At 39.5% G+C, this 13074-nt stretch overlaps 2 protein-coding genes across 2 annotated transcripts; both read right to left on the bottom strand.

Moving 5' to 3' along the window:
- Positions 1 to 169: 169 nt before the first annotated feature.
- RB195_013055 (uncharacterized protein) lies at positions 170 to 5446 on the bottom strand (the record flags this gene model as incomplete). Its single annotated transcript, XM_064202703.1, has 15 exons — positions 170 to 238; positions 328 to 387; positions 873 to 957; positions 1017 to 1127; positions 1775 to 1856; positions 1913 to 1999; positions 2097 to 2193; positions 2254 to 2348; positions 2459 to 2563; positions 2624 to 2744; positions 2849 to 2952; positions 3047 to 3204; positions 4050 to 4162; positions 4232 to 4374; positions 4951 to 5446. 15 exons carry the CDS (start codon positions 5444 to 5446, stop codon positions 170 to 172), a joined length of 1926 nt encoding a protein of 641 aa, XP_064058584.1.
- Positions 5447 to 8435: 2989 nt separating this feature from the next.
- On the bottom strand, positions 8436 to 11785 carry RB195_013054 (uncharacterized protein; the record flags this gene model as incomplete). The annotated part of the gene is made up of 15 exons (XM_013436735.2): positions 8436 to 8504; positions 8558 to 8617; positions 9146 to 9230; positions 9297 to 9416; positions 9477 to 9579; positions 9634 to 9729; positions 9875 to 9971; positions 10029 to 10123; positions 10182 to 10286; positions 10471 to 10591; positions 10707 to 10810; positions 10980 to 11137; positions 11209 to 11330; positions 11391 to 11594; positions 11720 to 11785. The coding sequence occupies 15 exons, from the start codon at positions 11783 to 11785 to the stop codon at positions 8436 to 8438; spliced, it is 1605 nt and encodes a 534-aa protein (XP_013292189.2).
- Between the last annotated feature and the right edge of the window lie 1289 nt (positions 11786 to 13074).

The following is a 13074-nucleotide window of genomic DNA, read 5'->3' as shown; positions in this document are numbered from 1 at the left end:
GTTTTTGTACATATTAGCCTGTGCCGGGAACTATTCTATCTATACAATTTCTAGGATCAAAAAGCACAGGTTTAGCGAATAATCTCATTTGACAAAGATCCTGCCCAACCATGAGTGAAAAACTGAAGATCATGTGACATGGAAAGACCACAGAATGTTTAATGAAGACTTAGAACGGAAAATATGCAGCTTTATAATCCACGTAATCTTGGAAGCCTTTGCCGTATGCAACACAAATCTAAATACAAATTGAGTATGATTGAATTGCAAAAAAAGCGTAAAACCTTACATCAACGTTTAAAAAAATCGTAAAAGAATTTTAAGCACCTGCACTAAAGCTTCCGCATCATCTTGCGTAAAATGTGCACCGTACTGTGTCTTGACCACCTATAAAATCAATCACTCCTCACAAGTATAACAGAAAACTAAAAGAGCTGGTTCAATACTTTATGCGAAACTAATCGCATAAACGAGACCCTAAGTATAGCTCAAACAACATCTTCTGTAGATTTCATTTATTTCTTCGAAAAAAAAAATGAGTCTCGTATATCCGCACTCTCCCGCACTTCTAAGGGCCTTTACGAAGTTCACGTGCAATCGTCCTCACTTGTTCTATATGTTACATGCACATAACTCATTGGGCCATTGTGCTGGGTGTTTGCAGACAAGTTTCCGTAACATAAGAGAGTTACCTAGTGAATTACCCCCTCTAATTCATTTCACTTTTTCAATTTAACTACGAATTTGGCATGGTGCTGAAAAGACTGATCCACACTTGAAAGGCAGGTTTAGACTATATTACTTCTGTTATGTATATGCCAGCATAACTACTCCTATGATATCCGATAAGATTACGAATAATGAACACTCACCGTCTCATATAAAACTGCCAAGTCATCTCTGAGTATATTTTTAGCCGAAACGAAGTTGAATTCCCAATCTCCTCGCAAATTCTGCCTACAGAAGATATTTATTAAAGAAGAAAGTAAGCCTATGATAAAACACACAATACTTACTTAAAGAATTCTGGACGAATCCTACGCATCTTGGCGGCAGGCCATTCTTGTATGTTGAATATACTTAGAGGATGTTCATCGTAAGGTTGCCCATCAACTTTTGGTAGAGCACTGAACAGCCACCGTTACTAAGATTTTATTTCTTTTTACCATTTCTAATCACAACCTTTCGGCTAGACCGCACTACTGTCTTCTTGACACAAAAACAACTTTCGTATAACATACTCGTAGTAAAACTGATAAAGAACTAGCACAACATTATGTTTGCATAACTGGGATTTAAATCCACACTTTTCTCAAAAAATTAGTCCACATGGAAGACTGCGTACTAGCAAAACATATGCATCTTCAAAGTAGATTGCAAAACTATTTCATGTGCCCCTTAGGCTATGGTCTGGTCAAAGGGACATGAAGCTCGGTGCAGTTGCATAAATGACTGCGCTCGAAACTGTGCATTGGAGGTAGCGGTTGGAATCGAAATGGGACCCTCGTTAGCTTTATTTGGAGTGCAGCGAAAAGTGAAGCCAGCAGGAGTCTCCCTCAATCCCAAGAGCTAACTTCAGAACACAGCTTATGCAACTTTGCTGAGATTCGGGTTATTTTGACCAGACTACAGAATAAAGCAATGAGAGGCAAATAAATGTACGGTAGTGCACCCGTTCTTCAATTTCAAAAAAAAATCAGCATAACATCATTTCCAGCACCCACAGTCACTGTCTAAAAACAAGAACTCCTACGCTCATAACGACAAAACTAACTATTTCAAATTACTCCTATCGTTGGGTAACCGACGCTTTCTTGCAGTGTGTGATTGAGCAGCAACTGCGGTCTCTTTGATATCTGCGAGTATTTCGATTCAATAAGAAAGTATAAGTATAGAATAACGTGTGCCTTACTTTTACGTGGATGTTGGTCCAAGGATGAAGTTACTGATTGGTTGTCCTCAGCAGTTATGTCTTCATATGCAGCAACATCATGGAAGGCTGAAGAAGGTAAACTGAGACCATTTCAAGAAAAAAAAACGTTGAAAAATACGACAGATACGAAATAGATAGAAAAATACTACATCCACAAGCTAACCTCTTTGAGAAGCAAGTTCTTTGGTTGCTTCGAATACCTCTCTAAGATACATGTCCTCAATCTCACGAATCGCTACAACTGAGTCCACGAAAACGACCTGTAATCGCAAAAGCGAAAAGCAAATGGTAAAGGAGAGACTCGATATCTGATTTCTCACCCCTTTTGGAATTCCCAACCCTTTGTCAATGAATCCGTATCGCATTAGTTCACCATATAAAACTCTATAATCGAAGAATATACCATTGTGGGCCACTGAAATGAAATATTTCAAAACAATGGCAGAGACGAGTACCTACAAAAACCAGAAAGTAAACGTATATCAATAGGAGAAGCATAAAAATTAATGTTAAACAGAAAAATACCTAAACAAACAGGTTTAGGACACTCATCCAGGAAACTTCTTATTGAAGGCCACTCATCATAAAACGAGCGCTTCACCTCAAGGTCGTGCCGAGGACGTGGAACGACTGAAACATTATAGATTTAACCTAGAACAAGAGTCTTCAAAACAATGTAACTGTTCCCACCTGCACTGTCGCTTGCGCGGATATTCCTGTACGCCTCCCATTGTTCTTCGTCCAGTTCAGGGTTCACCTGACATGTTCGAACATTGGCTGCAAGTCGGAGAACAAACGACTTATCAGGGGCCTAGAAAATAAACATCATCTTCAAAGAATGACATTAAACCTCACAAATGAAGAGAAATTTCAATACAGTCAGTCAGATAGTGAATTAATTCGCGCAAACATTACCTCCTGGCATAAACTCTGTATAGTTGTTTGTCCTCGAGTGAAGATGTCGCGAGGTATACTGAGGAACGACATTTCCGTTATACGAGGGTACTGAGATTCCTCAGCTGCAAAACAAATGGAAAGATCGAAGGAATTCGAAAACCCTCGTAAAACAGAAGTTCTTCGAAATAGATATCTTTGGGACGTCATAGCGCTTACTTTCCATGATGAGGCGATTGAGAGCGTTGCTGCACATTTCTGGTTCGCTCAATAATTGTGGTGTGAAGCGACGCTGTGTTTCGATATAGCCAGGAAACATCCCCGTAGCAGCGATATCCATGAAAACAAGCGTTCGAATTGGTTCAGAGCAAGTGAATCTGAAACATTCTTGTCATTAAAATTGGCTTCTCACATCCAAATATAAGCTCAGATGGATCATTTTTTCCAATAAATTTGCTTGTATTATAAGTCCGTAAAAGAAATTGCGCAAAAGATGTCAACTAACACTTAAAGGAAGCAAAAAGATATAGATAAGGTACAGATCGAACCCAGCTTCTACACGATGAAAGATACTTCCATCACACGACGAATGCTTCCAGTCAAAGACATACTCCAAATCTACTACAAAACAGCTCTAACCAATAAAAAGAAACGTTCAAAAGCACCGTAATTGAGGGTGTTAAAATCTCTCCACGAATATATGAGGGTGCAGTGCGCGAGCACAATTATGATCAGGCTCAATTTTCCCTAATTATACAGAAAAAGAACGCAGCGGCAAGAAAACGGCTATGTCGTACTGCCTCTCCCATGCTTCTAAATGTGGCACATCTGCGATGCGAAAGCAGGAATATGTACCGCTTCCACAAGCAAGAAAACAATCAATGGACTGTTGACGCTCTTTATTCCGCTCTTTGCAGACGTGGAACGTCATTAGATTCCTCGTGAGGGGATTCAGTGAGACCGCTTCCCGCACCGCTTTCTAGCTAGTTTCATCCCAACCTTAATGTACTACTAAGACCTCGATCGCAAAGCTGGTCACACCGCCGAGCGCTCGATCGCTTACGCAACTACACAAGATTTCACGTCATTCTGATCCGCCTACGGCAGGCACATCAGCTATTTGTTTTGCTGGACAAGTAAAGTAAAGTATATATAGACTCTAAATGAATTTAGGGGTGTATACAGAGGTGATCAAGATTGTAAAACAAAATCGCGTCCTCACCTTCGTTTCGCAACGTCCGAAATAGATTTCGTACTTGTAACAACTTTGCTAGGAGTCACAAAATCATCAGCTACCACCTCACGTTTTATTTCACGAGGTTTTCTAGTCTTCCCCTAAATTCAAATGTATGAAAAATACTACTATGTACAAAACAAATCACATTAGCAAGAAGCTAGACATACCGTTAATCGAGGCCTATGCGGCTGTGGATTCAAGCCTTTTTGCTGGTTTCGTTGCAATGTACGGCGAAGATTTTCTCTCGCATTCCCGTATGGCGATGCAATTTGTTCAACCATGACACGTCTTTCCGTCATGGGAAACGCATCTGAATGTTTTTTTTTGTGGATTCCGTGAGTGATGAGACGTGATACTTTTTCCCATTAAAACATTAAAGAAAGGAAAAGGATGTATTCCCCATTCGACAGTGACTACTACTTACAGGCTAGTAATGCTTTGCATTATAAGTAAATCATTGTACGCAAATATATGCTTAGGATACCTATGAAATCCCGACGAAGGCAAAGCTTGCTGTTCACAGTTTACTGATGTTTGCTTATCCAACATTACGCGTATTTCTTTCAATTTCATAAAATGTTAAAGTTTGGTCAAAACAAACTGATGATTAGTACAACTACGTAAGCGGCTATGTCCGAAAGGGCGGGGTAGAGCTAATGATTGTGGGCCCCTTGCTTCCTTTGAATTACAGAGATGAATAAAAAGAGAAGAGTCACTCTGAGCGCTGCCGTTTATGTAATTGCACTAGGTTTCAAATAGTTTTGATTCGACTGTATAAATTCTCACATATAGTTGCGGGAATTCATGAGTTTTTCTTTCTTTGTAAGGGTTTTATTTTATTATTAGGAAAATTTTATCTTTGAAAAATGAGCTTTGAGCTCCGTACCAAATTTGGGTGAGGTGATATCTGACAGTAGCTCGTCCACCACATTTCTCGTCGGCTTCTCACATGGTCCCGCACGCAATTCATTACATCTTTCGATAATTAGACGTCGCGTAGTCGCTTGTGGTGTACTCCGTGGCATGCAAAAATGTGGTCGAAACGGATTCACCGGATCGCTAATGAAATATCCATCCCGGAGCTTCACCGATGGGATCGGCTGACGATAAATCTTGTTGTCACGAGTACGTAACGCTTTGCATCCGCAACATAGATACGTCTCCGTAACGGAATCCGCACTTCGGCAATGAAAGAAGAACTCGTAACATAAGGAATGATCATGTGGAAAGATGTAGACGGCAATGTCATGACCACGTTGTTGAGATGGAGCGAAAATAGCCGGGACGGGGACAAAATTCATCGACACGACAACTGGTACACGATAAGCACATTCCCACTCATATGTGCTCGATGACGGTTGCGATTCGCGGACGCATCGCATCACGCAAATGCGGCGCGGAACAGATGACGGTTAGAGCAGGGAACGACGACGTCAGTTGGGTCCACTCGGTCACAGTGGTATCCACGATTACTTGGTTTCTTGCCACTTGCCACGATTAAACAATGCTGGTTAAGCATTAACTGTTATTTTTTATTACACAAATCCCCAAAATTCTGAATAAATTAATTTGGGAAGGATTTGATTTAAATTTTGCTGCAGTTCAACGACAGAGAGGGGGGTTCGAAACCCTTCTTTCTTTTCCACTATCTTATCTTCTATCTTTACACTATTGTGGCTACGTAGGACTATCTGCACGAATAAAGCTGTTCCTTCCTATGGTAGTCGCTCTTCTTTCATTTTTTAAGCACTAAAGTGGTTATGATAAGATACTGTAGCGCTATAAAAAGGTAGGGTGTTTTCTAAGAATGCTAGAATTGATATCCACCCTAACAACCCCAAGTTTTTGTCATGCTCAGAATTATCAGCATTGCTTTGTTGCTGAGTTCTTGTGCTATCTGACATGTTCCCCAGGTAGTGGGACATTCTCTGCCTTGATTTCTAGAAGCACATGATTCCGTTCTTCCTCCTTCCTTCTTCGCTTCCTATTTCTTCTATGAGGCAGACAAAATGGAAAGGCAAACGGATCATCAATAGCGTCACACAGTTCCCTGTAATTAAGTTGTTGTTGTAAGCATAAAAGTTAGTATTAATCTCATTTAGAATCTGGCCAAACCTACAAGGGAAAGACGTTTTGCAAGATCACTACAAATATATAGTTGGGTCAAAAACACCTGACTTGTGACGAAGTTAAACGGATTGTTTTTGGAGTAGGATTTTTCATGCTCATAAACATACTACCATACCATGTTGTGTTCGTGACGGTTTTACTCATCTGTACCTACTCGTATGGTAGTAAATTTATGACTTTGCACGAGACTCAACCTCTCAGAACTCTTTTTAATCTCTTCCAAAGTTTATTTGAAATGTATTACTCAGAGTTAGGGAGTCGGAAGGACTAGGAAGCATTTGAGGAGAAACTATTGAATGACTTATGCGAAAACTTTAGCTTTACTTGTTGTTCAACCTCTTTTTTTAGAGGAAATTGGCAGTTGTTTTTGCATCTCAATACTTTCATCAGTAAGATCTGTGAGACTGATTTAAATCTAATTTTATTAGATTCAAGTTTTGGAACAAGTTCTAAGTCCGTGTTCAACATTTGTATTTGATCCGTGCAGTAGCAGTTCTGCTGCTACCTTGTGATACACTGCTCATCTGTTCCGCCACTACCGATTACTACAAATGAATCTGATTTTTCACTTATATTTTCCATCAGCAAAGGATCTTTTTTGTTTTGTTGTTGTTGTTTGCTGAGAGGAAAACCGTAGTGCCAACTATTTGGTGCTTTTCTCGACTATAGGGCTAGATCTTGTACCTACGGTCGGGTCAAAACGACATGAAGCACGGTGCATTTGCGTACGCGCTCGAAACGAAGCGGCGGTGGAGGCATCAGTTGGAACCGAGGTAGGACCATCGCAAACTGCAGAAAAGGATGGTGCCAGCAAGCGTTCCACTACTCTCGCAACCTCTACGCTCCACTACGCCGCCTCGAAAGAAGCCGCGTACGCAATTGCACCGTGCTTCATGTCGTTTTGACCCTACTATAGTTCCTCTGCTCATGTATTTAATTGTACGGGTTGGTTAATTTTAGGTTCAGATGAAATGATTTCATTTTTGGAAACATCGCAGGGAAAGAAAATATCCGACCCTATCGTCTGTAGTTTCTGAACGGGAATTTCGTTTTTTTTTTTTGGTTTGAGATCCGTAGTTCACGAACACAACATACTATCGAATTTCCTAGGAGAGTGTAATTTTGCTCTTTTCGTTGCATCAAACTCTACTTCAAAGGATCTTAATCGTTTCCGCCAAGAAGCAAAGCTTGTTGTAAAACGTGTGTAAACACAACAGCGTATGTACACAGTAATGGTAAGCAGCAAACGAACATCTTCACGAAATTAGAACAAGTATTGATTGATTCAACGAGGTTTTTTTTGTGAAATTTGTGATCATTTATTAGATGTGAATGCAGTATAATGCATTACAAAACGCAAAAGAATAAGAACGAGTTCTGTTAACCTACATAACCCGAGGTTTCTTTTCAAACGATAGGTTTTACATGAACACCACCAAGTATAACGGTTCTCTTCACGACTGTTTTACTCATCTGTAAATCTACGTACAGTTATCTATTTTTGAGTATGTCGGATTTTATTCTTAAAAAAAAACTCTCAACCTAACTTCATTAGCTCCATATTGAAGAAACAGCTGTTTAAGACAAAAAAAAAGTAACAGTGCAAATAACACTTATGAATCTTTATATTAAGTTCATCAAATCTGTCATCAAAGAAGGATATACAACACAGAATATTAATGCTTTTTTAACCCAATTTGTTCTTCATGAATCTGAATAAGAAAGAGAAGTAGTGTAAATATATCAAAGTGATTCGACAAAAGGAAAGAGAAAAAAAAGTAGATCAGCACGCTAGCGAAGACCAATTCTTCAAGTTATAAGTGAAATGATTAAAAAGCGAAGTTGTTCTCGTGGAATAAGAAGAACTATCTCAAGGTGATGCATTTGGATGTGTGAATATTTGTGATCTTAACATTAGGACTGCTTAATTCTTCTACAAATGCCACCTAAAGTGAAAAAAAAGCAAAAAAGAAGATCGTGCATCCGAAAACAAAGTTTGTCAATGTATAGAAATATGCGAGAAATGAGTAGGAAATGACGATCTTCTAGGAACACTAGACGATATAACCACAAAGAGAAGAGAGTTACGAAAATGTTAGATCCAGTTAGCGTCACTTCATGTTAAATATAGTACAGTTAATTTGTTTCAGATTAATGACTTTTTTCAGTTATGATTGAATATCCTACGGACCAGTATATCGAAAAGTCAGTCAGTGAGGTTAGAGGTTAGTCAAAAGCTGTTTAAAAAGGAAAATCCGCAGCTCTGTTGTCGGCGTAATCCAAAAATTCCTTACCGTAAGCGAGGCATACCTGAACGCGAAACAATCCACTTAGAACTAATCACTTTCAAAAGAACATTTTACCTGCAACAAAGCTTCAGTATCGTCTTGAGCATAGTGTGCGTTGTATTCATCTTTAAGAACCTTAACAATGAAAACTGTTGAAAAGCTGGAAGCTGATTTTGGATTGTAATTTTTCGAGGATTTTCGAGGAGAGGATTCCAATTTTAAAGAAAGCGCATCTAATACTGAGATGATGGATTTCTAATAGACAAAAATTCTCTCGAAGTCGTGTTAATTCCTCAATGCACTACTACCATTGGATATTATTGATATGAATAAACGATTCAATCTAAAAAAAAACCATATCCAAAAAAAAAAACCAAAAAACCAATCATAGCTTGAAATTTTGAATTACGAAGAGCGCCGATTTTGGATAGTTATTGGCGTTTACAAACCACAACACCGTTATGAAGTTGGCTCGTTTAAGTGATAGAGGCGAAAAGTTTCCCTTGTGAGAAGCTTTTGTTGTGGAACACTTTTGGACACGGGCATTTAGCAGAAAAACTCTTCTGTGCAGGAGCACAACCTTCACATTTTTACTCGAACTGTCCTGTAGACCCAATCACGCGTATTTTCGTAACTTAAATAGTCAATTAGGAAAGAACTAACCGTCTCATAAATAGTTGTCAATTTGTTTCTAGTGTTCATTTGTGCGACGGTCCGATTGAATTCCCAGCGACCACCAATCAGACGTCTATAAGTGATTTTTTTTCTGACGAGTCATTCCTGAGGACTCTAGCGCTGTGAAGAAATAATTCACTTGAAAAAATCTGGACGAATACGACGTCTTTTTGCTGGAGACCATTCCTCAGCATTCAGAAAAAGAAGTGGGTGGTCAATCTGCTGGAGTTCCTCATCGAACAGGCGACGGCGACCACCACTGAAGATTGCAACTTGTAAGCCATATTCTAAACTCTCCCCTTACAATTATTCAACTAACAGCTTAGCTGGCTCGCTGCGAGTTGTGCGAGGAGGCGGTGGCCGGTTGGGAGTCCGTGGATCGCACGGGAGCTGTTGAGCCAGATTTAGAGTCGCATTCATTTCTTCAAAAGAAATAAGAGTTTCGAACTGTATAAAAAATAATCCAAGACGCACACCTTCTGCCACTTTTTGTGTCGATGCTGGCTCTTCTTCAACCGCAGCAGGAATGTCCTCACAAGCGGGAACACGGCTAAGAGAAACTTGATCCGACACTTAATAAAAAAAAATAAATAACTTTCTATTACTTTTTGTTCAAATGCTAAAACAAGGAATACAGTTCACTCACATACGCAAGTGATTTATTTAAAAATTAAGAGCAGAATTTTAAATAAATGCAAAAGAACAAATCGATCATACGCATTTTCCAATCCACCAGTTTGGTTGCATGGTGAAGCTCGTTCCTATGTGTTTCTTCGATTTCTTTGATAGCCAACCATGAATCGATGAAAACAACCTTTAAGGATTAATTGTCATGTCAACAACTACGATGACAATAGTGCATATGACTTACACCGTCTGGCACTCCCATATCCTTCTCAATGAATCCACAACGCGATATTTCGCCGTAAAGCACGCGATAGTCAAAGCATACGCCATTGTGAGCAACTGAAACGTCAAATATCAGCTTTAAATACTCGGAAAGAAGAAGAACTGCAGCTTCTACCTAGGCAGGCTGGCTTCGGACATGAATCGAGGAATGCTCTTACAGCTGGCCATTCTTGTGCAAAAGTTTGTTTAAGGATGAGATCTTCTCTAGAGTGATTTAGACCTGTAAAATCAAGTCGATGCTTAGAATCTGATGCATAACTGTTCTTGCTTTGATCGAAATTCACATTTTAATTTCAACATTTCATGAGTACAATGGGCTAATCGGAGTACTCAGCAATAAATAAATGTAAGGAGCTAATAGAAATAAAGTGATTACTTTGCAAGAGATCAGTGATAAACCTCACAGCTTTTCCCCTCTATGCGTGACGCCTCATAAGCGCTCCACTGTCGTTCATCCAGCTCCGGATTTATCTGACGTGTATGCACATTTCCCGCGATTCGCACACGAAGACTCCCAACATATCCCTGAAATGAACTAAATTCGTACCCAAACTTAATAATTAAAATCAGTCCATTACAGATTAGCAATCGTTCAATATCTTCAACACGAGGCATTTGAAGCGGTCTATATTTAACCTACCGAATCGCAAAGTTCCTTCATCTTCGCTTGTCCTCTTATAAACATTTCACGAGGAACACTAATAAAAGACATTTCAGTGATTCGTGGGTATTCAGATCGTTGAGCTGAAAAATAGTTGATAAGTAATGAAAAATAGTTACAAACTTCGTTTGGCACTAAATTCGACTACATCAAACCATTAGATAAGCTGAGGTTATTTAAATAATTCCGTTACAAATCATAGATCTCTATTGAATGTGAATAGGAACCAGACACCAGGGTATTTAAACGAACTTTCCAGTATCACTGCACTGAGTGAGTTGCTGAAATCTTGTGGATCACGCAGTCTCCCTTCCACTTGTCGTCTGTTGGAATCCATATCTCCACGAAACCCTCCTGTGGTTTCGAAGTCCATGAACACAAAAGTGCTAACTGCATCGACACACCCCAACCTGAAATGACGTTAGAGGTTAGGTAGCAACTCTACCCAACCGCAATAATGAGTTAATGAAAAAACTCTAACCTCTTTCTTTTAATTGTCTTTGAGGGGCTCAGAGTGATCTTTGAGCTCCTTTTCAAGACACTTGTCGAAGGTTGTTGTTCTTCACTTGTGGCATCGTTAAGATTGTGGACCTCTTGGCGTTTCTGATTTATAAATGACTACAAAACCGAAGAAGAACGAATGAATATTTGTGGTATTCTCACTGGATCTGATACCATCCCCATCTTGCTCGCGAATTGAGCAATTTTGCTTGGTGTTGTCGGGAGCGCAGGTAGTTGGGCTTCCACTACATGAGTTAATTGTGGAGGTGGCGTAGGAGGCAGTTGTTCAATAAAAGGGCTTTCTCTTCCACTTTGAGCCATTCCTACATGTTCGTCGTCGAAGTCGAGCGGTTGAGTTTCGAGTTCCTAAGAAGCTAACGTGCAAAATGTTGAACAAGACGCTTTGTTGCGAATCCTAGGTGAAAATCATGTACATTCTTTCACAAACTAAGCATGAAAGCGACTACTCTGCTAAACAAGGATCGACTTACATCTGCACCACCTTCCAGAAATACAGGGTCTTCAAAGAAACTTGCAGCGCTATCGTCGGATTCCATAATGCCTCCTACCACATACCAGATACTTTAACATAACATCAAAAACGAGTTACATATCAAACCTACAGAAAATGATGTCCCTTGATGCTATGGAATGAGGAACAACAAGATGAGGGATCCGCTCTTCCCTGGAAAGCTCTAAAATCACGAATTCCCAGATCGTCAAAAAATATCTGGACTACCTCAAAATTGCTTTATTCTGATAAGTTTTTTTTTTATTGCTGATGTTTACTCAATATCAACTGTGAAATCAAGTAAATTGGCCTGTGTTCAAAATTTAGAGAGCCCGCATAACTCTGAAACTGATTACAAAACTTGCAAAAACATTCTCTCTAGAATGCACAAAACGCAACAGTGTATAGTCGGGTAAAACGACATGATGCACAGTTGCAGTTGCGTAGGCGGCTACGCTTGAAGTGGTGGAGCGTAGCGGCTAGAGTCTAGGGAGAGTCTTGCTGATATCATTCCTCGCTGTGCTTCGCGATGGTACGGCCTCGATTCCAGCCGCTATCTCCCCCGCACTGCTGCAACTGAAGCCGCCTATGGCAATTTCACCGTTCCTCTTATCGTTCTGACCCTATACACTACTACTACGACTATACACGTAAGGTCTGACAAAAAAAAAACGGAACTTATGTTTTTTCTTATCTACACTCAGCTTTTCACTCTTGACTTCTTTCAAAATTATAGAGAGAATAGTGCCCTCAAGTTTTTCTGTTTTTTGGAATCCAAATTGAGAAATGATTCTTAATGTCGGCAAGCTCCCTTAGAAGTAAGCATTAGGTCATTGATAAACACAACAAAATGTGGTGCAACTTCATGCAATCTCTGGATTTTCTTGATGATTTCATCAGAACATCAATTTTTTTCCTCTCAATCCATTTGAAGGAGAGGAACAGTAGCACATGAAAACGTTATTTGGAATCATGTATGTGGTTGTCAGTGCAAGAAGCACACGTAGCAATGATAAGGAAAAAATCTGAAATACTAAAAATAATTTATATGGCCCAGCAGAGTACTGATTAACACAGTACAGCACAATTATGATAAATTTATTCACCGAAATTAAAAACGGACGACAACGACAAGCAACGGACACAAATGACGAAACACGGTACCTACGGCTTCAAAATCATTCAATAATTCAATAAAATCATTGCAAAACCCTTTCCACTCGGACTATACTGTGCCGCTTATTGGATTTCATTTTATATGTCGCAAATTAAAATATGAATTAAATCTATCGAGCTATGCTTTCTAACGACTAATTTTTCGAACCGACTGGTTGG

The sequence above is a fragment of the Necator americanus genome, chromosome V (assembly GCF_031761385.1).
Source record: "Necator americanus strain Aroian chromosome V, whole genome shotgun sequence".
In the NCBI taxonomy this organism is placed as follows: Eukaryota; Metazoa; Nematoda; class Chromadorea; order Rhabditida; family Ancylostomatidae; genus Necator; species Necator americanus.
Note: the sequence above shows the minus strand (reverse complement) of the source record. Positions and strands in the feature narration are given on the sequence as shown.